Source organism: Lepisosteus platostomus, chromosome 2 (genome assembly GCF_059453375.1).
Source record: "Lepisosteus platostomus isolate fLepPlt1 chromosome 2, fLepPlt1.hap1, whole genome shotgun sequence".
In the NCBI taxonomy this organism is placed as follows: Eukaryota; Metazoa; Chordata; class Actinopteri; order Semionotiformes; family Lepisosteidae; genus Lepisosteus; species Lepisosteus platostomus.
The window spans coordinates 60,557,809-60,583,554 of NC_142612.1; the positions used below are offsets into that span (position 1 = coordinate 60,557,809).

Below are 25,746 nucleotides of genomic sequence, written 5' to 3' on the forward strand. Positions count from 1 at the left end.
ACTCTTTGAATGTTTGTTGTGTTTTGTCTGAAAATGTAATTGGACGCTTGATGTGCACCAGAAAACAAATGCACTCTTGATGCTAAAAGGCTTGAAATCAGTGAACATTTAACCTTGCTTTCTTACCAGCCTCCATTTTGTTGAAATTGTTTGACTTTACACTTAAGTGTGAAAAATGTTATTGTGGATTGTGAGCTTTCCTGTGAAAACAATAGTCTAGCCCTGTTTAAAATAATGCAGTAAATAAACCAAGTGAATCATTTTTGGTTCTGTGCCCAAGAGCTTTCTTTGGATAGCATGTTGTAGAGAATTTCATTTTTTCATGGAAGTGCCATGGAAATTATTTCTCCTGGGGCCATTATTCCTAATCTGGTTTAGTGAATTTTAAACAGACACTTGCTGTTCTTGCTGACATCTCAGGAATAGCAACTGGGTCATAATTGGAAAGGTCAATCATAAACCCCTATTTATAGTTGTAATGTAGGGTGACCAGAGCTAGACTGACTATAAAACCCTCTATAACACAGCTGTAATTCAAGACATCGTGCAGGATGCATACTGTTTGTGTCTTCTCCCAATAATCTCCAATAATGGCCATGTTCATCACTTATTAAATTTACCTCAAACCCCTTGGCTAAGGCGTGATTACTGTACTTGCATCTCTACAGTACCATTGAAAGTAACATTAAAAATCCTTTTGTGCGCCAATAATGACATGCATGCCATAGGTTGCCAACCCCTGTACTAACCAATATACAGTATAGAAAGGGGAAGGATCATATCTAGCTTGAAGCACTATTTATTGTAATGTGCTGGAATTCCCAATTTATATAAAATGTTGCCATGACAATTAAATATTTACCCGCTTGGCCTCTGGGCCCAGGAAGGCCCTGAATTCCTGGGAGACCCGCACTTCCTGGTAGTCCACGTTGACCCCTGGAACCCATTATCCCTAATCCTGGTGATCCCATATGACCTTTAGGCCCCTGAGGTCCTGTCAGCCCAGGAAAGCCCTTGTCACCACGGATTCCTGGAGTACTGTCCCCCTGAAAGAAATATGCAAAAAAAAATGAGACCAGCAGAGCTCCTCTCTCAAAAACACCACAACTCAACTTTGCAGGTTCTTTGCTAAGCAATCATTTGGTCAGCATAATGACAGATAATGCCAGATAATGTCATTAAAAGTACTAGAACTCATTATTCCTTCTCCTTAAAATGTCAGTAAAAGACTAGATTGTTGGATATTTTTAGTATTTGCCTGTGTATGTGATTTGAGCCTTGCACAATAAAAATCTTGGTTTTTTTTATTTCTGTAGGCATGATACAGATGGTCAATAACAGAACGATCAGAAAACAACTGAAATTTCTTTTCATTTTCTCAAAAGCTAACTCAATTACGTTTCAGGCAGGTGAACTGACAATCATCTCAAAACATTTCAGGACATTTATTACTGAATAAAAATGAGATATTTTATTAGCATTAACTAACTCAATAAGTATCATATAACACTAATAACATCGGTTGAGTTGTTCAAGGCATTCATGAAATGGACCAGATTAAGTATTTCAGAACCCTTACATGGACCTAGCTACAATATTTGACTACTAACAGGAAAGCCAGGATCCCCAGGGTCACCAGGTTTTCCGTCTTCACCAGGTTTTCCAGGAGAGCCTTCAGGTCCAGGAGATCCTCTACAACCTCTATTACCTTTGATACCTTTGAAAACAAGGACCATGTCCAAAGACACCATAAACATACCAGTTGTGTCACTGTGAAATCATCCTACAAGGACTGACAATAGGACATGGAACAGGTCATACTGTATGTATAACAGCTACAATAAAATATTTTTGCTTTTGAAAAAAAGATAAATTAGGAGTGTCTACCCAGCGATGACTACAATATTTGTTGCTAAACGATATAAATGTTGCTCTTCCAACAAATATTAAAATAAGGTGCAGATCCCAACCCCACCCACACCCCCTTGGGAACCGTTCTGTACAAGCAAAACCTCTCTCATGAAAATAAACTAAAATATACTTAGTCTACATTTCAGAAGCAGAATCTGAATTTTCGGAATGTAAGAACCTTCCTCAGAGAAATATACACAACAAACTTTTTCACATCAACAGAAACAGTGTAGCCACCTGCTGTTTCTTTTTGGGAAACAAATTAGCAGTTCCCCATGAAGACTCATCAGTATTGTTCATCATAAGAATACCAAACTCTAGTGTTGCACGCTCAGAATTCAACCAGACTAGGCACTATAGAAAATATAGGTTGTTATTATTAGAGTCAAGAAACAGTTGTTTAATTATTGAGTAGATAGACTGATGGTAATCATCTATCATCTTTTCAATAGAAGACTCCTCAATGTGCTTTGATATCAGTAATATGTGGGAAACAATGCTGAACTGTGTCATCTTTATAGTCTGATCTACTCTGAAATAAGCAAAGGTGATCAGGGGATAGAGGCATACAAGAAGAAAAATGAATATTTGTGACTGATTTGGTTAAGGTAAGGTGTTAGCCCTGAGCTCTTGAGTAAAAAACTCCACTAACACAGATATCACACCATCATTACCTTTTTCCATCATGTAGGCATCTCCTTTTTCCCCCTTCACTCCTCGAATCCCAGGAAACCCAGGAATTCCCTATGTATGTGTTTGAAAGAGCAAATAAGAGACATATCAAGTGATCAACATATATAATAAAACGTTAAGGAGGCGGTTGACAATTGCAATAGAGACAAGGCTGAATTAAGGCATTACTTACAGATGATCCATATTTTCCCATTTCCCCAGGTGCACCATTGTCCCCAATTTTACCAATACGTCCTGGAGGGCCAGTCTGCCCTGGTGGCCCTTGTGACCCCATAGGTCCTGGGTGTGCAGGTGAGCAATTCAAGTAACAATCACCTGGAACTCCTGTATTACAAAACCCATCAAACTGGAGGTCAATCAAACTAGCGGAGATGGATTACCAACCTGTTTTATTTTCCAATATAGCCAAAAGACAGGAAGCCAGAATAACCCCCAGATATGCGCCAACAAAAATAGATCAGTGAGGCCAAATTTGCAACAACACATATAGAAACAAAAATAGCTTAAAGGTACATTCTTCTTGTTTGTGGGAGCCAGTTCTGTCCATTTCAAATTGATTCTATCTGGTTATTTTGCTTTACTTTAGAATGCTTGTGGAAGTGTAATTAGGTAATTTCACTTTTTTTTTTAATACCAAAAGAACCCCACTAAGTGAAAAGGGCTTTTCTTTCATGGAGTTCGAAACATTTTTTAGCAATCTCTTCAGCTGCACAAATACAATTCTAAAGTGTAAAAATACAATGCAGAACATGTTTTCTTGTCCATCAAACCTGACCTTTCCTTCCTCGAATTCCTGGGAAACCAGGGTGACCCAAGGCTCCATTTTTTCCTGGTAGACCCTTTTCTCCCTTAATACAACACAGAGCTGCCAAAGAAGACAACATATTTAGCTTTAGTTTATGAAATACCAATAAATCCCTCGTTGAAACACAAGAGAAGAATTGTCCTCATATATTACAGTATGTCTCTGCAGTTGACCATTTAAACTCAGAGCCAGAGAACTCTGATCTTGAGTAGTGAAAAAACAGAGAATTTACATATGGGCCATTGTTAAGAACATACAAGTTTTCATAAGATATCATACCTAGGCCTTCTTTAATAAACTGAAGTTACAGAAGTTCAGGAGTTTAGCAGGAGATCTGATCCACCTGTGCATAGTTAATTACTTCACCTACGTCACTGAGAGCTCAGTCTTAGAGTTTTGTGCACTGAGTTTGATCCTTGGAGTTCCTTGTTCCTTTCAACCTCTTTTATTCCGACTGTGTTTCGCTTCAACCTCACTTGTGTCTCTTCAACCTTGTTTGAGGAATTTTCTGGTACTTTGTTCCCTTGTTTACCTGACTTTGAACTTTGCTTGTGCTTGGATTATGTTTCTGGAATTTCCTTTGGACTATGTACCAATGTTAGGTCACTTAATAAGCCATCTTGCCACCAGGTACAGCCAGAACGGCTGCACATATGGCAGAGAGTCTACCAGTGTCTGGAATTCTGCAGGAAGGATGCAGCACCATTCTTCCACAAGATAATCAATCAACTCATGCCTAGCTAATGGAGATGGAAAATGCTGTGTCATTCTTGTTCAAGAATATCTTTCAAATGCTCAATATGATTCAGATTTGATGACATAGAAGGCCATGACATATGGATAACAGAGATCTGTGTATTATCATCGTGCAAAACATGCCCAGGCTAATCAGAAGCTCAGGTCTCCAGTGTAAGTGCATACAGTTTGTGTTCGGTGATGGACTGGTTGGGTGAAAGTATTCTGCCTTGCAACCAATGTGTGGCAGGCTAGGCTTGAGCTCACTGTGACTATCTATTGGACTAATCAGTTATATAAAATGGAGAGATGGAAGCATTGTATGTTCAATATCTGTACAGTATATATCATCTTGCTATCTGGCTATATGATTTTTTTTTTCATGATTTTTGGAGTATGCTCATACCTGGTTTCCCACGGGGACCAGGATATCCCTTTCTTCCTGAATATCCTGGTTTGCCGGGTTCTCCAGGAATCATACATCCTTGTCCCCCAACATTCCCCTTAAAGCCTTTCTCTCCGAGGACTCCAGGTTCTCCAGGTGGACCTGGTGGACCTAGAAGGAGATCCAGTCTGAACCTACAGCAGTGCCATACAATTTCTGCAACTTGCACTTCCAAGTTGTGTTAGCATTGTCCACAAATGTTTGCTGTGTTATTCTAGCAATAGGCTTACTATGAGGTTAAAACAGAAGCACGTCACTTATGTATCAATAAGATGGCCATTCACAAAGTTGAGCTGTGGTTTGAAGAGCTTTTAACTAATTAAAAATGTAATTATTGGTTCAAAAGACTATGATTTAATTAAAAAATCTGCAATAAAACTGAAGTGTGACATCTGCAGGCTTTTACATTAAATGTGGTCTTTTACCTAATACAATGCATCCTCTAAGACCAGGATGACCAGGTAGCCCTAAGAGGCCATCATCTCCAATGGTGCCCTGTAGGCCAGGGGAACCAGGATCACCTTTGCATCCTGTAGCAAAAAGGCAAAGAAGAGGAGGAATTACTGTACACTTAATACTCCTAACCTTGAATTTCTAACCACTTAAGAAATCACAGCAGGAGTCAGCTAACAATATGACCTGGGCTCATCCTGAAACATGGAGCACAGCTGTGCTCTTATTATACAGTATATGTGTACTGTATCTGTTTTTATCTAGAGTCTTGTGGTGTCCTGTGGTGTAAAATTCAGGCACTCTGATAAGGCTACTTAAAATAAATCTGCTCTCTACTATCTACATTACACCAGTGTATGTAAATAACGAATTGCAATCTACAATGTAATAAAGGAAAAACAACACCATATATACAAATAAAAATAAAATACCAGAACATGCAAGTAGTTACCTTTCGTGCCATTAAAATAAACTGGTTGTCCTGGAAGGCCTGAATCACCTGTAAACCCCTTTGAAAGATTTAGGAAAAACAAATTAAATCCTAAGTACAACTGGACATATACTGTAGATTTAAGGAGAGATTTAATTCAATTTAATTCAAAATACTTTATTCATCCACAGGGGGACAATTATTTAAGAAACATATCAGGATTAATTTTTGTTTTATGTCTGCAGGACAGAGCATAATGTGGCCTCTTCCACAAATCACCTTCAGTCCAGGATATCCAATCAAACCAGGAAGTCCAAGGTTACCTCTAGGTCCCTATAGAAATCAAGAAACAGACACGTATTTGAATAATCAATGTATTCTCTTCGATAAAACACAGTCCCCTAGTAAAGATGTTGTCTAAAAGAAGGACAACAATTGCAAAACATTACTAGCAAACAGGGAAATGAGGCAATGGGAGCTACTGTAATAAATGTTGGCACCAAGGTTATAATTTTATACTACACGATTATAATATTTGTAAATATATACTGATGGAAAAAAAAAACGCAACATTTTCTGGAATGAGAATACTATAGTTATAGTTTACTTTCACAAAAAGTTGTCAATTTGTTTTAAGCCCCCTGACCAGAAATACAGTTTGTACAATGAGGCATTGCAACTTGCCAATCACATGAAAGCTCGTTAGATGCGCTTTTACCCAATGAGATCCAGGTGGAACAATGCCTGATCAGGTCACCTTTAAAAAGGCCTTAATTCAAAGCTTAGGTCACTGCAAGAAAAAGGCCACACTTAGTCAGTTTTCTGTGCATTCCATAATGCCTCAAATGTCACCAGAAGCCATTCCACTGCAGAGGAGTTTTCAGCAGACCAGCGGGACAGATGATCGTGCAAGATATGGATGCCCTCGAGAGACCACACAAGAGCAGGACCAACACATCAGACTAGTCCAACTGAGAGATCGTTTCAGATCTGCCACCCGTACTGGTGCTGGCCTTAGAGCAAGGTGACCTGTCAGAGGCCCTCTGCTCACACCTACTAGACGTCACACCCGACTGGCTTGGGCCAGACACAGGCTGCGATGGACTCATCAGCTGTAGCATCAGGTCCTCTTCATGGATGAGTCACTCTTCAGCCTGTTCCACGCAGACGAGAGATCCAGAGTATGGAGGAGTGTGCGTTTCTTTTTTCCATCGGTATACAGTATATTGGGAAACAGTCCAGGCTGGAATTAATCCCAGGGCCCTAACCACTATAGGATAAAGTTCTAAAGTTATTTATCCAATGCTCACAAGCAACATCCGATGATAAACAGCTCTTATTATCTTAACACCTACTTTTTTTTGATTATTCTCCCAGTTTTGTGTTCATTAAAGGCTCAGATAGAGAGGGTATAGGGTGTAGTCTGCTGCTATAGAACCTGTGATGCAATGATGGTATGAAATACAGTAAGAAATGAATTCAATCCAGTTTAGCTGCAGAGTTAACTAATCCAACCTTTTCTCCAGGAACACCCGGTGGTCCTATATACCCAGGTTCACCCTGAAATATAAAAAAATATATAATTAAATTTGCATTTACATAAGGTACAGAACGTATGCTATAAAATCGCATTGAAACAGTCAGAACAGAAAGGTCTACAGTCAACTACTTATGTGACAAAACACATTCTTTAAAGAAAGTTCATTACACAAATTATACTCGTCTTACTCGTGGTCCAGGGAATCCAGGTATGCCTTTCTCTCCCTTTTTTCCCGGGCAGTGATCACATTTGCCCTGCAAAATACTTCCTTAAGTTATGATCATCTGCTATACTTTAGCATTTATTACAGTGGAACATTGTAAAAGTCATGAAAATAAGAAAATAATATCAAAGAGGAACGTTTTAAAAGCCAAAACCACCAAATGCCGAACAATATTTTTGTTTTGAGAGAAAGACTGGCTCTTCGCTGCATTAAAAGCGAAAATTACTGGTTAAGGTGATTTTCTCAGGACTTAGTATTATATACAGTTTATAGAAATGATACTTTTACAAACTTTGATAAAAAAATAACTTACGTTCTCTCCCTTTAATCCATTTAAACCCGGCTGTCCTTTATCTCCCTAAAAATAATGTAACAAATAGGACAATCACAGACATTTCCTTAATGTGCAGGACTAAACCCCTTATTTCTTTTCTTAAAAAAAGATGTGTACAAGACCTGCAGAAATATTCAATATATACAAAAATAATTTAATGTCTTTTAGAATGATAAAATTGTCCAAACACATTGCACCACTCCCAAGGACTGTGTGGTTCAAATGAAAGGAGAAACACTGATGTTAAGCAAGACTCAGAGAACAGACATTTCCAGAGTCTTCAACTGTGCCTCATTTTGTTTGCAGTACGTTTGTTCCATCTTTCAGGACTCTGACTTAGGAAGGCTTTGTAAATAAATTGTAACATTAAGTCTACATAGAACTTGATGTTTAGTTTGTGATTACTGTAAATAAACATTCATATGTTTTGTAAAATGCCTGTTTAGAAATTTTGTTGATTTGAATATTTGTTATATTAAGATTGGTGCCAGGATTCTACACTAAAAATTAAGCTATTTCTAATATTTAGTGCCAAAGTGGGATGTATCATAACTGCTGTTTCTCACAAAACACCACACCAAACTTGCATACAAATATAAATTTAAAAGTACACTCTAATGGATGAAATGAAACAAACTGAATTAAAAAGAAAACACCAATACAAAAATTGGGGTTTTGAGAGGTTTTATTAATAAAACATGACCGATTTCTCCCTTTTGCATTTAAATATATACAGGAACATGCTGAACAAAGGAAATATTGTTTGTCTAGAGAAATCTCACTAATCCAAAGTATAATATACAGTGAAGAGCAGAGATTGAACAGATCCTTACCTTCTCTCCTTTTATGTAATAATAACTAATATCTCCATTAAATGGTGTAGGTGGTCCGCGAGGACCTACTGGCCCCGGGTCTCCCTTTGAGAAAGGAAAATATGACACTGAACACAAGGTATCGAAAGAGCATTATAATCTCTGCATTTGATCACTTACACATCTCGCTGAGAATCTAAAACTGTTTCCCTTTCCTGCAGGGCCTAGTATGTTTAGCCAATAGAAAGAAGAACAACAACAATGACCATGTATTTGATCATTTTTATTGCCAAATTCTGTGTATATTTTGCAAGAAAAACCAAAAGCTAAAGCTACAAAAATGATACAGAAAATAGATCCTTACCACCCAAAAAACAGGGGCAGAGTTTGCTATTTAATCTAATTACTCATTTTAGGGACAACAGATGGTCAATTGCATTGAATTGTCTATGTTTGAATCGATTTTAGCACATAGCTGGGTATTAAGTAGTGGTGTAGTTAATACGGTACTATCTGGAGATCATTTCCAGCTCTGAGCTCCATGAGCTGCAATGAAAAGAACATGTGGAATAAAGCTGGAGACCAGTTGAACTTGTGCTTAGTATGATGCTTAGGGTTTAGCATTGCTGTTATTCTAATGAGCATGAACTGCAGGGGGCTCTGAATCAGAACATTTAAATTATTCCTTGCATTTTATGTATTATTATTTCTAATTGCCAATCGATAAAAAGGACATGCAGACGACCCCACCAAACCTTGTCATGTGCCAGAGCCATTTCTCCCTTGACTAGTGGCAAACTGCACAGTGCCTGCCACAGGGTAGCACATCTATCACTGATGTCCCTGTACTCCTACAGATGTTTGGCAGGTCACAGAGGACCTCGGTTGATTACTGAGTAAATTTATTGACAATCAGTTGCATTGTTATTGTTTTATAATGTTTAGTGTAATCATTTTCTGATGCAACGCTGTATGAGATGTCTATATAAAGCCAAACTTATTACTGAATGTTTTCAATGCAAACATCTTAATGTACATGTCTGCTGTTAGGTGAATAAGGACACAATTATCTGCCATGCTTGTCACAGAAAGCTGTTCATTACTTACAGTTTCTCCATGTTCTCCTTGCACTTCTCTGCCTTTATCACCCTTAAAGGAAATGATAACTGTTAGTCATAGACTGACAGCAATGACTTCTACTAAGTATAAAAAAGTGCTAGTGACATAAGAGCTAAATATCTATTCTATACACATGCCAATGGATCAGAATCTGTGGGCTAAGATGGAATTAATAGTTTTAAAGAAATAAAAGGGCTGTTTACTTACGGGAGGCCCTCTCAGACCAGGAGAACCACATAGACCCTAGACGTCACAAGGATGATGATAACAATAAAAAAATAAGATGATAACAATATAAAGGAAATAGGGAAAAGATTCAAGGCAAAATAATACACCAACAAGTGCTCTGCATACAAAGCTAAAACCCTTCCTCAGCTCAGCCTACAACATAGTGTTTAAAATCATAAAACATTGTGAGGCTGTATCAAAATAGTATTTGAAATGAATGTTATGAAATTAATGTTAAATGATAAGATATAAAGAACATTTCTTAGAAATCACTATTAATTAGAAATAAGAGCTCTGTTAGTTGATATGCTTCAAAGGTTAGAGTTTACCCTATATTTGAGAGTACTATAGTTCAAGAGTGTACAGAGAGTGTTTTCTCACCCCAATTACTAATTAAATTGTATTGTTAAATCAGACATTATTTCCTCTATAAGTCACCAGTTTTTGTGAACACCTGCTTTGGTTCAGTGTAAGAGCAAATCTCTGGCATTCCCCTTTCTGACTGTTCAATCTGCACAGATTAAAACCTGGCTGTTTCTTCTTGCCCTCATGCATGTAGAGATGAGTACTTCAGTCAAACTGTGTGTGAAGTTTGCAAGCTGACCTGGCTTCTTTATGCAGAAGAATGCATTAAGAATGCACATAACACTGTACAGAGCAGAGCAGTCAGCACACGACTGGAAATACACTTACGAAGCTTGAAAGGTTGGTGAAAAGTCTTTGTGTGTAACAACAGAAATGCACCTCAAACGCAAGACAACACTTACATTCACTCCATCTTTCCCTCTTGGGCCCATCTGCCCCTTTGGACCAATATTCCCCCTGGGTCCCTGCAAATGTACACATATAAACACTGCAAACCTCTGAATGCAGGGAGCCTTTTCCAGGAAGATGTGCAAAAGAACATGTGCGATGCCAAAACCTTGCTGGGGTTATTGTTGAGTTTCAGGAACAATGTTAAAATCGCATTCATGTGCACAAAAACAAAACTTTCCTAAGGATGTAATTTGCAACAAACACATGCAGTTACCTAAGGATTCAAACAAAAGTATTGGCATCCTTCATTCAAAACGATGCAATTGACTAATTAAGTTCAACCCAATTTATTAAGCAAGGATAACAGTGCTCTTGTTTTTTATCAGTTGTACGTTTTCTTGAGCATGGATGCATCCTAGCGAATAGGATACTGTGGGAAAAATGATCAGATATTTGTTTTATATTTTATAATGAATGTGACTTACAGGATACCCTTCTATTCCTGGGAGACCTGGATCACCCTAAAATAAATCCAAAGAAAGAAAATCTCAAATTAAATATTTAATTTTATTTTGTTCAGAAGATTTGTTTTTCTTTTGGATGCAATGTGCTGAGAAGACAGTTATTTTCAGTGTGGAGCTAGCAATAATTTAAGAGTTGCATCTGATTGTCCAATGTCTTTTAAAATGTTCAACAATAAAGAAAGATATGGAACATGAAACTTTGAAAGAATTAATTTTGAAATTTAGAAAAATTGCTTTCCACAACAAACCCACAATTTCTTCATTGTGAAGACCCACACTTCTGATAACACATACATACTGTAGAAAAATTGAATAAAGTGTTCTGGAACCTTAATTTCAAATTGTAGATATGACTGTATAACCGCACTGTATTTTGTTTAAACTTGACACATTGTTAAATCTGAGACAAAGTTAACTGAAAAATAAAAGCTTACAGATTTGCCTGGAATACAAATGGTTTGAAAACAAGGGTCTCCCTTCTCTCCTTTTATCCCTGGAGAACCCTGTGGATGCAAAGAAGCATTACTGCATATTGTGAATAAAGTAAAGGAAAAAACTACAAGTTTAGAAGTGATTAAAGTTGAAAGAAGAAGCAAGTCATACAGTACCTCTGATATACCATAAAAAGGTATCAAAACCAATCTTGGTATACTTTATTACGTTAAATACTTTTTTTACCCTAAAATGATTTTTGTTTTTAACTTTGTACTATTTAAATGTACCTTTCTTATGTGCTTTAAATCTAAAACAAAGAAAAGGCTTTGTTTCTTTTTCCTTTATACTTTTTTTTCCTGTACCTTCCTATTTGACTGGAGACTCTTCTGCTGACAGCTGCCGGTCACTTTGAGTAAAGTTAGACAGAGTGCGTGAGATCAAAAGTGTTAAGGAAGGAAGACACAGATGATAAAAACCAACCTAATTACTTTTCACATTTAAACGGTTTGGTACTAAAGGAACACAATGAGTACAGCATCTTGTAACACATGACAAAAATATTATTTCTGTTTGAATAATTTTCTTTAAATTCACATGTTATCTCAAGTACATTCAGTTACCACACTATCTGTGACATAGTTATTACTGTTACAATATTTACTTTGTAAATCATACATACTGTATTTACATATTACATACAGTATGTACATACACAAACACATTACATACTCTGGATGGCCAGTGAGAATTAAAACAGCAGTTTTAACTTTACTGTGCATTTCAGTAAAATGTAGTACATACAGTATCAGTTCTGTGTTTTCCAGGTATGAAACAAACTGAGTTTATGTGACTAAAAGAGCCCACAAGCAAATGATAAACCTTTGCAACATGAGGGTTTGCAAGGCTTAGACCAATGTCACTATTTTAGCATATTAATGTGTCAGCATCTGCAAACATCTTAAGCGTATGAACATTTATTAAAAATAAATTGCACACCAAGTGGATAACACTGTACTGTATACAGTATATCATTTTTGATTATTTGAACTGATCCATCAGAGCCTTATGTTTTGTCTTATAAAATAAAACTTTAAAGTATTTTTGCTCTTACTTGATCCCCAGGTTGTCCAAAATTTCCAGGCCTTCCCAATTCCCCCGAGTCACCCCTTGACCCATTACAGCCATCTACCCCTGGGAGACCTCTTGAACCTGTGGGGCCTGGAAATCCCTGTGTGAATGTCAACGTTACAGAAACACACAGCTGTAATTAATGCTAGTAAAAGGCTTGGCATTCACCTACAACCAGAGGGCTGATATATGGCAGTCAGGTGATAATGTCATTTGTCTCATTTAAATAGGAAAAAAATAATGGTAGTAAAATAGAAACAAGAAAAAGACAAGCAGTGGTTGCAGGTGACCCTGAGTCAACAGCAGTCTGTTATATAGCTGGTGCCACCCGAGGGGCAGACAGACTCCCAGCAGAGGTGGATGAGAGCCCAACTGGTGTTCCTTGTTTTAGAACGAATGACACTGGCATTGGCATCACACTTTACATTCAAAGACTGTGGATACCGACTGAAGAGAGAAACGTATGCAGATGTTATCAAAATAGAAGAATTAGCAAATGAAAAAAAAAGAATGTAATAACTGAAGAAAGAATCTTTGACCATATATATATATCGGTAGAAGCATAGAAATTACATGAAAGGGATGTTATGTTAAAATTGCATGATGCACTTGTAAGACCTTATTTAGGCTACCATTTTGACTACAATACAAAAAAGACATATGTGTACAGTGCTTTGCAAAGTATTCTGACCCTATTAAAGTATTCACAGGGTGCTGGGTTACAACTGATACACATCCTTTTCCAATCAGTGTTTTTATTATAAACTTACAAGCTCAAACAGAACACTTTTAGGGGGCAAAGGGGCTCTACCATACGTATTAATGTGTAGAGTCTGAATAGTTACGCAAGCCATATATTTCAGTTTTTGATGTACTTTTAGATATCTGGTGATCTTTTAAATCTTTAAAAATTTCCTGTCTGAATAGAAATACTAAGAAATATATTGGAAAAAGATGTGTATCATTTGTAATCCAGCAACATTTAAAACTTCTAAAGGGTCTGAATACTTTTTCAAGGCACTGTATAAGTTCCTAGGCCAGGAATATTCTTTTCCTGACAGGATAAAAAAACTGAATCTTTTCAGTCCTGAGCAAGAAAGACAATGAGGGGACCCGATACACAATCCTGAAGTAAATGACAACTCAGTGGTCTTCTTCAGAATCAAAGTGAAAAATGAACCAGAGGACACAATTGGAAACTAAGGAGGACTGCATTTAAAAAGACATTCTTTTAAAGGTCTCTGTGCAACGGGAGTTTGGAACCGGTTACCCAGCCATATTGTTGAAGCTGAAACCCTGACTTTTTTTAAAAGAAAAGACTGGATGAGATCATTGGAACAACCAGATAGTAAAACCCAGTTTTCATATTCACTGTAGACAGATTACCAGAAGGTCTGTCCTGGCAACCATAGCAACCAACAATCATGCTGTTTCATCTGCCAATCAATCTGTAACCATGACAACGTGAAATGGCAGGAAGTCTGTCACCCCTGATCACTACTAACACAGCACTTGCCTTGTTTCCACTGGATATTTAAGACACAGTTTTCTCAGTAATCTCTGCTGTTTTTAGGGAGTCTTTGTTTCAGTTTCAGCATTCATTTTCCACTGTACTTTTGTGTTTCTCGGCTTTGGACTTTGCTTGTGTTTTTGATCCTGCTTTGGATTTTCCCTGCTGTAACTAGTTGCTTCTTCGGCCTAGGATCTGCATCTGTGCCCTTATTTCGCTCTTGTTGGCGACAAACTGCTTGATTTCTCACTTGGATTATACAGTACTTATTACTGACATCTGCCTGCTGGCTTGCCTGCCTGTTCCACCTTGCACCTGGGTTCACTTCACTGCCTCGGACTCTTCTCTCAGCAGAGCTTATTACACCAATGACCTATATGGGACAGATGGCCTTCTCTGGCTTGCAACCATTCCCATGTGCTTCTTAAGTTAGTAAAAAATAATGTTTTAAAAGATGAGGTGGTGATGAGATCAAGCTGGTTGCAACTAGTAGTATGAAGATTAGCTGCATAATTGCACTGCATCAGGGTGTGATTTGCTTCGAGGTGTCAGTATTATGGTGATACTGAAGTATTAGATGAGACATGACTGAAGATGTACTGCAACGACAATAGTTCAGATCCACATGCCCCTTTGTCATCACTTACAATATTCTTCATAGTTTAACAATTATAGAGATGCAAGAAGTCACAGTGCAGCTCACTGAAAGTTTGAGATGAGCTTCAATATGTGATGAAGGTGTATCCCCCACTGTGCCCTCCCTTCAATCAGTGTTACACAAGAGTATAGTGCGAGGACAACTATGGTCAACCTATGTTATACCATAAATGGGTGTTCATACGTGACCATTGCCTACATATTGGAATTATAGAAAAAATGTCCACATACGGCAAAGTGCTTCCTCCTGATAATGTTATCTTCAGCTCACAGTTATTTTTGAAATGTGAAACACAATGCAAGAGGTGTCTGTCAAAATGCACTCAAACCAGGTCTGGAGGAATGACCCCAAGCCAGGGTCAGATTTCTACACAATAAAAGCATAAGAACCACCATCCTGCTATCAACAACATTTCCATAATCTATATCTAATCAATCCTCTTGGATCATAATAAATAAAAAAAAACATCTGCATTCAAAACAGATTACCTGTGTTCTACCAGATTACCTGAAGTCCCACAGATAATCATGAAATAAGAAACCAGGTAGAGCAACATTCTCAGGACTGGCCACCAGGGGGTGTTAGATGTACACATTTCTTTATCTCTCCATATTTGAAAAAAAAAACTTTGACCACATCACTGAATGTACATATCCTTCATTTTAAAAAGGCTGCTTCACTTTACTTTACATTCTGAAAATAATCTTTCATACAATACATCATCTAATATATTTTTAAGTTCCATAGTAAAGATATGAATTTTCAAGAAAGCAATCCTGAAAAAAACCGAGTAGCAAACAACATTAGACAAAGATTTGGCACATTAGACATAACAAATACTTACAGGGACACCATCTGATCCTGGAAATCCTCTGAATCCCATGCTACCCTTCAATGATACAGAATCATGTCACTACAAACAATCTTATTTGTGAAAGATTTTTGAAAGCTTTGGATTATGTTTTCAGTTTAGGAAAATACCAGCATGTTTTAGTGGGGGTATTGATTAACATTTTAATAATTTTATCAATATTTATCATTAAAATTTTTAAGCTTTGTGTTGGCTGAAAAATAAATTTAACATTTTTTCCATCTGAAATCTTTGAGAGTAACTGTAAAGCAATGGAACACATACATACTTGTGAACAGAAGAGGACAATTATTTTTGTTTGGAAAAATAGCGTTCTTTGTAATAGACTTTCTGTTATCAAGGATTACCTAAATATGTTTTTCTGTATTCAGTTTCAAACTTCTGAAAGAGGGTTTCTGTGAAATGTCACTGATATAATTCTGATTATTCTGAATGATCACAATGCATGTCAAAAAGACATTTTTCTGAAAACCTAATGCGCACTGAGCACATTTGACATAATACCCACTTTCAATGGATTTTCTTGGCTACTTATTTTTTAAGTGTGGAAATAAAGAGTTACCAACTATACTGTTTGGTTACAGACAACCATCAACCCCAGTTCTAAGCAAGAAATTATCAGGGTTTCCTTTAATTCTCCTTTGGACATGCTGCAAGTTCTTAGCAAGACGTTAGCAAGTGCTGAATGTAGGACCTGTGCTTTTCACCACGACATCACTATAAGCCAACGGTCCATTCTGGAAGATCCAGGACACACTGATTCATAGGACTGGACAGCTAATCCTAATCCCTGCACTCTGATGGGGGTCTGCCAGTCCTGAACCATCACTTGGAGAATCCTGGTCACAGATCTTTGATTTCAACGTGTCAGGAATTGAATCCTAGACACCTGAACATGCCCATGATCACTCTAAACACCAGGCATTGCAGTCTATAACATTATCTGTGGAACTGTTGGAGGAGTTCACCTAGAAATGGCCCACATTGTTGGATAAATAAATTAATTCAGCTAAATAAATACCCAACACAAAGGCTGTAACAAGCGTAAGCTGTAGAAATTGATTATCTTGTGGAATTATAGCAAGAGAGATATCCAGCACACCAGTTTGCTCAACACAGTGTAAAGAATTGCGATGGGTCTTGGCCAACAGCAGCTGAAAACTGTGGCCTTGGTTTTATTGAAAAGCAGCTTGAGCTATGAGTGTTTCCTTCCTCCTCATTACTCCCCAAACAAATACTTTTCTCTTACCAGTCAAAGAAATTAAATCCATTCAGAATTGCTCAGATCCATAACGGGCTTGTCTATTTGGAATTAATGTACTGCACATATTCACAGAAAAGTGTCATTTTTCAGAAATTCAATTTCCAGACAGCTATCCAGGGACAGTACAGTATATTAATTTACTGAAAATGATCCCATGGAAATGTAATGAACTGTTTCTTGCTTTGTACAGGGAGAGTAGGCTATGTGTTCAGCATAAATCTTAGACTACATACAGTACTAACAAAGAAAAAGATTTTGAATTCACAATGACACCTGTAAATTACCTGCAAACTTTGTATGAAGACATCTATAATATGTATCCTGTTTTGCATCTGGACAGGTAATACAGTTCTTCTTTGTACATTTCTTTAACCTTTACCCATTTTTATTATCCATAGCTGTAACAGACAGTAAGTGTGAGTATGCCTTCTGCCTAAGAAGAGCTCATTAATGCTCCTTGATAGCTGAGCTTTCCTTTGTTTAATACTGGCGTCTCCTCAGATGTGTGAGGTAGCCCTGTGACAGAGAGAATACAGCACGCCAGGGAGCTCTAAGGAAGAGCCCCGGAGAGCCTGAGAACTCCTGAGCCAGCAGGAGGTCCAAGCTGTTGAGTCAGAGAGTGGCAGGGATACTGTGGAGAACTAAGGAGAACAGACCACAAGCCACAAGGGGCTGCTATGAAGCTTAACAAGGTTCACACTAAAGTTTCTTTTTTCTTCAGAACTACCAAGTTTACTGTTAAAAGAATGAAGGGTGCTAAAGCGCTGTGACTCCAGCAATCCGGCTCTCGACCTCTTCGTTATTCAACCTGTTCCAAAGCTCTTTACACATTATCCAAGTTCCAGACTACTGTACTTGCCTGGTACAGTCTTGCTTGATCTTTCGGGGAGACAAAGCAGTGCTATCTACAGTATGCAATACTCACTTTGGCGCCTTTGGGTCCTGCCTTGCCAGGTTCCCCCTCGTTGCCACGCTGACCCTTCTCCCCTGGGGGTCCGGGGAGGCCTGGAAAACCTGGGGGTCCCAGAGGGCCCAGAGCCCCAAGCACACCTGGTCTTCCCTAGGAGAAGAACAACAAAATTATCAAGGAATAATTTCAAGCACTTTAGATGCCTCAGTATTGAGATTAATTCTATTTCACACTTCATTGTAGTGCAGAACTCTAGTCACATTTTAATAACGTGCTGAACGGGGCTCATCTACTGTTTTTTTATTCTTATTTCCTATCAATTAGGACCCTGTGATAGATACTCTTCTAGAGTTTTGAAATTCACATGGAAAGGGAAGCTATGAGGTATTAAATTCTCTATTCTACATCTTAAAAGGTCTGTGGGAGGCCTGGCCCTGTATTGAGTGCCTGACCTCAAGAAAACAATCCAATCAAAATTAGTCTTAATCTGGAATGACCTTTAATCATACAGTATCATTCCTCACTATGGCCACAGGAGGGCATCACATCACACATATCTCAGAACTACCAAAAGTAAACATTTTCTCCTTACAAATGCATGTACTGTACACATACACATACATGTCTGCATGGGTCAATGCAAACCACATATTTTCCTGTTAATATGTTATTCACCACACTTCATAGAAAAGAGAACAACTCAAGCATCTAATTGAAAGAAAAGTTTAAAATACACGTGAGCCCACAGACCTTTCCCCAAACATTAAGAGAATGAAAACCATTTTAGTGTCACATCAAGTGCAGCTCTTTTGTGGCAGATTTCCATTTCCAAAACAAGCAAAAGTAAAATTACACTCCCACATCTGCACCATGCTGCCCCCATCTGATTTAACACATTTCTGAAAGACAATAACATTGCAATGCATCATATCTCAGTTTCCAGTGGCTTCCTAAACAAGTCTGGGCTTATCATTTCAGCAAACAAAACTCACTGTAAAAAAGAGCTATTGCCATTTGACCTGATGTCTGGGTTGCACAGTCCCTTTTTTTTTTCAGCTGTTGCTTTCCTTAACCTTAACACCTATGACACCTATGACAGGTGAATATATAATTAGGGGTGCAGAAACTGTGGAGATGCATTTTTCCATGAAAACAGCCCGACACAGGAAAGATGCTGATGACAGTGATCTTGTTTCCTTCTTCACTTTGTTCCAGAATTCTTTTTTTCAACATGAAATAAATAATTGCTTACACACAAAAATACTTTAACGCTATTATAAACACAGGTATTTTGTCATTTTAACAAAGGCCTTGTACAGTATGTCACAAACTCACTTTATAATTATACATTTTTTATTAAAATATCCATACTGTATTCTTCAGTAGGATATGAATTAATTTAAAAAATACACTGGCACTTTTAATCTATCAATTATTGTAAAGGACTACAAGAAATAATTTCTAGGGAGAGCACACTGAATGAAGGAATGCTGTTAATATAGCCTTAACATAGAAAAGGGTTCCTATTGTGAAGACAAAGGAATTAGAGCCTCCTCTCATTCTATAGGAATACAAGCTACAGGCAACAAAAAAATGACATAACACTTTGGTCATATGCGGTGTAGGGAAATTAGAATACCAAAGTACAATAACCCCAAAGGCTGAAAGAATTCTTTGAAAAAACAGAAGAACAAACAGATAAACAGACAAGACAGCACTGGAAGAATAAACTGCGTGATTCTGAGGCACACAAGAATCAATACTTGAACAATATTGAACAATTCTGTGGCTGCAGATCTCATCAAAAACCTTACTGAAAGAAAATCCTTCTTGAAAACATAAAATCACAAGAGAAATATTGGGAAACCAAAAGCTCCTTTTGAACTCATTTTTTGGTTTGACTAAATCCATACAACTTTCTTTTTCTGGGCTTACTGTCAGAAACGAAAATGGTTCACAGTCATTTGCTCTAGAGATGCTTTATTGAAATTCTTAAGCTGGCTGGTTGAAATTGCTCATTCTACCATGAAAAAACCCAAACCATGCAGGAAATACAGTGGATGAACTTCTGAAGAAATGTACAACTGCTCTTGGTTAGCCTTAAAACATTATTCTGATGAATTCTATTCACCTACCGTTCATGATGCAGAGGATGTGAAAATGAATTACTATGACTGTTTACTATGAATATGTATGGTTATACTATATAACATACAGTACTGTATGCATATATATATGTGCCTTGAAAAAGTACAGTATTCACTCTGTTTCACCAAGTATCGACTCGGGGGGTGAATACTTTTGCAACCAGCTTTTGCAGATGTTGCTGAAATTTAAAGTCTTCCATCCAGTTTTGATTTAAAATATGTGAATGCATTATTTACTATTCAACACAATAGGGCCTGAGATATCACTGAATACTTCTGTAAGGCACTGTATTGTATATAATACGCTATTTTTCCCAAATGCAAACAGCTTAATATAAAAAACAATATTTGCTTACACTTGGAAGTTACTCCTGTTTCTATCTTTTGATCCTTAACAATGGCTAAATAGTCCTACACATACTGTAATATGACTTCATGGGGAGTGGACTTTGAGTACAATAGACAGTAGTTTTTTTTTCCTTTGTTAAAAATTTCAGCCTTTGTGTCTACATGGCTTTATCTCAATCGGACCAAACCAATACAAATATCTATTACATTCTCTTGTATTTCTTTAAAATTCTGAAAAGAATATTTTGTGCATTTGTGGAAGTTGGCACTTAAGAAACAATGCATGCAAATAGATACTATTGTGTCTGCTAATTTTGTTTTTAATAGACAAAGGCCATATCAAAGTTCATTCTGCTTTCTTCACTCTTTTTTATGACTCATTATTTAGCTCTCTGCCAAATCTCTACCTTTTTGGCAAATACAAGGAGATGCAAAGAAACCCATTACACCAAAGAGAAGAAGAATTTAACAGAACCAACTGTAGCATGCCACTTCGTCTCTGTCTTTCTTTCAGTTAGGATGCCTGAAGTAATTTGGAGCCTCATAAAGACCCTATCGATACTGTCAAAACAGTTATTATCTACAGTACTCTGCCCGATGTCATTAGTGTAGCACATTGCAGCGACAGAGCAAGCTGTTCCGATAAGAGAAACGAACGAAGTCAAACCTGGGAGAAAGGGAGCAAGTCAAAGACCCTAAAAGGGACAATATACTGTATCATGGCGATTTGATGCTAATGCTGTACTAATTGACTGGGCTGATACTAAGTGATGCGAAATATGGGCCCAATTTTCAGTAGTGATGGGACAGTGAAGTGTGTTTTTTTTCCAGATCCATATACACCCTGAGAGACAGGTCCAGCTGCATCTTCGTTTCAGTCTGTCTGCAGCACTACCTGTGTCTTCCTCTCTTATTGTATATCTTCTCTGAAAGAAATGGCCTGATGAACCGCAACCTTTTAACCTATGATTTTAGATTTGTTGACAATAGTGCAAAATCCAATTCAGGTCATTAATGTTATCTCAAACAGTTATTGATTAAAATTTGTTTTCCTTTTAAACATGACTAATTACTTTACACATATACTGATTTAAATTACACAATTATCTTAACTACTGTATGTAGTAACATTAATGATATTCACTTAAAAAGCCAATACTATTAAGAACAATTAAAAAGAAATGTGGCATTCCAACATTTACAGTTTTTAAATGCTTAAGGAAAGGAGGAGGTGAGCATAAGTTGCTAACAGTGCACATACAATCTGAGCAAAGTTCCTTAGCAAACTTCACAGAACGTCAGGAGGAAAATTAATTAGATGAGGCCATTATTTGGCCTGTTCGACTCATTTACTTCCATTTCTCTATACAGCATACAGCCCCACAGCCAAGACTTGCTGTACTTGGAAAAAGTCCCAAGTATTAATCCCCCTCAAGTGGCCCTCATGCACCAGAAAGGAACAGGTTACAGCATTCAATCAAACCTAGCTTGCATGTGAAGTGGAAATAAACGGGAACTCCTGGCATGAATCCACAGGGACACTAGGAGAGCATGAAAACTCCATATCAATAGACGTCAGGCCATGGATAAATCTGTAGGGCACCATATCTTGTTGTACCTCACATTTATATCATGTGCAACGGCTTTCCATGCCTTCATTCAAGTGACTGTGTGGTTTGGTGATGACTTTTAAATTCAAAAGTAAAATTTGATTTATTTTTTTCTTCAGATGAGCCTGTTTGTGCGCCAGCTTCATTGTTTGTGCAGAGATGCAGTCTTGCCAATATCCTCAGCTGAACTGAAAACTGCAATTTTAAGACAGGTTGCAAGTTGCTTGCAGCACACAATGTGTTGCATCTGAATTGAGAATAAAGTTAGAGTTATACAGAAATAATCTTAGGGTAGCCAAGATCCACTGACAAAAAGGTCGTATGTAAATCTACTCTGTTCATTCACTTTCTGTTTTTGAAAAACTACATTAGATGCCTTCCTACCCAATCTGTACAGCTCACGATCAACAATGCATTCAGCTAAATCAGGAAATTATGCCTTTTAATTCAACACCCACCTAATCTGGAATCCCCAGTTGCTTTTAAGATACAACACTGACGACAAGCTCCATCTCAGAAGGAGAACGAGACTTCTGGACACACTACTCTGATACTCTCAATCTTTTATCACAGGGTGCAAAGAGAGATTTAACTTTAAAGGTATGTAAGTATACAGTAATGCTATTTCTAGAGTGCAAACAGCAAGTGGAAATGTATTTGCTTTTGTTTCTTGGTTTGAAAAGTCTGATGTGTATCTCAAGGGCTGTGCGATAAGAAAGAGGAAAACTGAATTGTACCAATTAAGCTTCAAACAAAAGGGATGGGTTTTTTTGTCAGATCATGGCCCTTTTAAAGGCAGGAGGAGAAGAATGCCAACAAAATGCTAAGCAAACAGCAGTGATGTGATGTGATCACTGCTGGAAATAAAGGGCGGGGTAAGGTTGTGAAGCACATACAGTACACAGTGAGGCCCAAAGTTTCTGAATGCTTACCACACTCACACCACTGATGCCCTAAACACCACTGATGCCCCAAAGAGTCAGACTTGCTTTGACATTCCAGATATCAAAGCTTTGTGCCTGATCTGGATTTAAAATATCAGTTAGTGGTGAAACAACAATCCCAAATCTGTCAAGCTACTGTACACAGACACTTTCCAAAACTATGGTTTTAATGGACACTGATCAAGCCAAGTTTTTGCTCACAAAACTGATAGATACTGGTTTTCTACTGATGGCTTTCTGGTTTTCATTTTATGTGCACTTAATGTGGCATTGTGTCACATTGTTAAACACTGCTGCCTTACAGAGCTGGGGCCTTGGGTTCAATTCCAGACACAGGGCACGATCTATGTGGAGTATGTACTGTATGTTCTCCCTGTGTTAGTGTGTGTTTTTTTTTTGGTCAGGTGCAACCAGATTCCTCCCACAGTCCACAAAATGGTATTGGTAGGATGGCTGGATTATTGGTAGGATAATTGGCTTTTGGGAAACTGGCCCTGTTGGTAGTGTGTGCGTGTCTGAGTTTGTATCTGTGGGCCCTGCAATGAACTGGCGTCTCATCCAGGGTGTATCCCACTCTTGCAAAATTGATAGTTTAGATATTACCTTTTTTTAAAATGTGTGAAAACTTGGTGGGATGTTTTAGAAGTGTGTTATGTGTTATGGGCGAAGGATGTTATGTGGCCTCTATCCTCTGAAACTTTACTCCCTTAAATCTGCAGTCACCCACGTTAATCAGGACTCAGAAGACTGCATTTCATAAGAGGCCAAGGGAATGGAGGATGGACAAACAAGCTGTAATACAGGATTTAACACTGTTGGCCTGACTGAAACAGGAGGCTGACTTTTCTGTTTGTACTGTAGGTGTGTAGCACACCTTCCTCTTTCTTAGATTTCTTTGATTAAATAGAGTAGTTGACACATTAGAATGTTCCTGATGAGAGGAACTTCTGGAATGTGACAAGGTGAAGACAGTTAACATCCTGAAAAAATTTAAATGGTTCTCGGCTTTACAAATGTGCCTGTCTTCTTTTAACTAAAGTACACAAAACTCTGTCCACTCTTAATTCCTGATGGTAGAGAATAAAATGGCTGTGACCTGGCACCTCAAAGTATCGCAAAAAGAAAAGAAAATAGCCTAGAATTCAAACTGCCATTGCCAATGACTGTCAGGTCTTCCTCTCATAAATACAAAGCATACAACACATGCCAACTGAGTTATTTCTCAGACCAACTAAACCCTGTATTAAGTTTGAAACCTAAAAAGACACAAATATGAAAAATGAGAGAGGTTGATACCCTTTGTAACACTTGTATCTTTTCCATTGGGCTTGGTCTTCGTAAAAAAGCACTTTCTCATTTCTTATCCTATTTCTTGTTTATTTATACAGTAATACAAAAGTAACGAGTATACCCATTTGTTTTTACTACGTTCCTTATCCTGTTGAGGGCTACATCAGACCAAGGTCTGACCTACAGTAGGGCACTCTGCCCTTTCGTATTTTGTTTATTACGTGCATATACCTCTTGTTTTGTCAAACTATTTACGCCTAGCGCTCTCGCTCAGCATTGGGAGATGGACGCCCGGAAGCCCGCCTACCAGTGGGTCCAGGTGCGACCCAACGGCATAGGTTTTACCATGGCGTCCTGACCATCTAAATTCGGGGCTCGGAGCACCTGGCCTCGTTATCCTGTTTTTATCTTCCTGGTTCCCTGTCCCTGTTCCTTATTTTAACTTTGTTTCGTCTTGGTTGGATCCCCCGGTTTTGGACTTTGGACTGCACCCCAGATTCCCCCAGATTTTGACTGCCTGAACTTGTTTGCCATCGCCACACCCCCCAAGCACTGGATCACCATAGTCATGCCCCCCTGTCTGTCAACCCGTCCTGATCCTCTTCGTCTCCAACCCTGATGTCCTTCTCCACTTACAGTACTTCCGGATTATACCATCTGCATAGGGTCCTGAACTACGCTTCGTGGGAGCCTGGACCGGCTCCTGTAACACCTAGGCTGCTGACTCTCAGTGTCTGGCGGGATTATGTAAAAATGACCATCTTCTAAAAGTCAATGTAACTGGGTCGGTAGAAACCTAGAAGTGGGAGGAAACCACACTGGCCAGAGAAAACCCATGCAAACAGAGAGAGGACTAGCAAACTCCACCCAGAATGTCAGCCTAGGTTGGAACTGAACTCTGCTGCCCTACCTCCCCACTACAAAAAGGGGACACATTCTAGTATAATGAAATCATATTAAACAAATATCCTGCCAACTGCAATTCTATTTACTCAACACAGAAGAGACTGAAATGCTCCTTTATATCAAGGAACGAAGGAGGTTTACTACTCAGCCTTTCTCTGCAACAGCGCATTTCACTGCAATCACACAAAACACTTCAAACATGTCATAACAGTGATCTGATAAGAGTCTCACCTGAAGAATGCGCTCATATTGTGGCAGCAGAAGCGAGTATTTACTTGTTTATGAGGTTACGGTACTTTGCTTTTACAGCATGGGACTATGACAAAACTTGCAAAAGGGCAGATTTTAGAGACAATGGGCAAATCCTACATTTAAATCATATCAGTATAAAACAAGACCCAGTATTCTCTTTGTCTCGGTTGTATTACTCCCTTGGTTAAGGGGTACCCTCCTGGCTACAGGATGAAGAAGGTAAAACTCTATTCAGAGAGAAGAGCTAACCAGCTGCAAGCTGGAGATGGGGTGGGTACACCAAGGATGCTTGAGATGAATGTAAAGGGAGGTGTTGGTGTTCAAAATCTGTACTGTACATAGTTATGATTATGCTTAGGATCAGCTGAGTGAGACTGAGGTGCTGTTAACACTCCTGTACTTTAGTTTAATAACTTTCATTTATCTTCATTGAAACAAGCTCAGATTCCAAACTGAAATTCAAGT

At 38.1% G+C, this 25,746-nt stretch overlaps 1 protein-coding gene across 4 annotated transcripts in view; it reads right to left on the reverse strand.

Moving 5' to 3' along the window:
* Nucleotides 1-25,746, reverse strand: part of col4a4 (collagen, type IV, alpha 4) — a 72,921-nt gene that overhangs the window by 25,992 nt on the left and 21,183 nt on the right. For all 4 annotated transcript variants that reach the window (XM_088610914.1, XM_088610884.1, XM_088610895.1 and 1 more), the window contains exons 5-25: nucleotides 17,800-17,934; nucleotides 15,584-15,628; nucleotides 12,555-12,671; nucleotides 11,443-11,511; nucleotides 10,970-11,005; nucleotides 10,496-10,558; nucleotides 9,708-9,743; nucleotides 9,489-9,530; nucleotides 8,403-8,486; nucleotides 7,549-7,593; nucleotides 7,201-7,266; nucleotides 6,988-7,032; nucleotides 5,752-5,805; nucleotides 5,494-5,551; nucleotides 5,015-5,119; nucleotides 4,551-4,700; nucleotides 3,380-3,469; nucleotides 2,777-2,928; nucleotides 2,586-2,655; nucleotides 1,611-1,717; nucleotides 863-1,046 (exon numbers count right to left, since the gene is read on the reverse strand). In XM_088610914.1, the coding sequence (XP_088467040.1) occupies nucleotides 863-1,046; nucleotides 1,611-1,717; nucleotides 2,586-2,655; nucleotides 2,777-2,928; nucleotides 3,380-3,469; nucleotides 4,551-4,700; nucleotides 5,015-5,119; nucleotides 5,494-5,551; nucleotides 5,752-5,805; nucleotides 6,988-7,032; nucleotides 7,201-7,266; nucleotides 7,549-7,593; nucleotides 8,403-8,486; nucleotides 9,489-9,530; nucleotides 9,708-9,743; nucleotides 10,496-10,558; nucleotides 10,970-11,005; nucleotides 11,443-11,511; nucleotides 12,555-12,671; nucleotides 15,584-15,628; nucleotides 17,800-17,934 (1,753 nt within the window). The remainder of the gene's footprint in view (nucleotides 1-862; nucleotides 1,047-1,610; nucleotides 1,718-2,585; nucleotides 2,656-2,776; nucleotides 2,929-3,379; nucleotides 3,470-4,550; nucleotides 4,701-5,014; nucleotides 5,120-5,493; nucleotides 5,552-5,751; nucleotides 5,806-6,987; nucleotides 7,033-7,200; nucleotides 7,267-7,548; nucleotides 7,594-8,402; nucleotides 8,487-9,488; nucleotides 9,531-9,707; nucleotides 9,744-10,495; nucleotides 10,559-10,969; nucleotides 11,006-11,442; nucleotides 11,512-12,554; nucleotides 12,672-15,583; nucleotides 15,629-17,799; nucleotides 17,935-25,746) is intronic.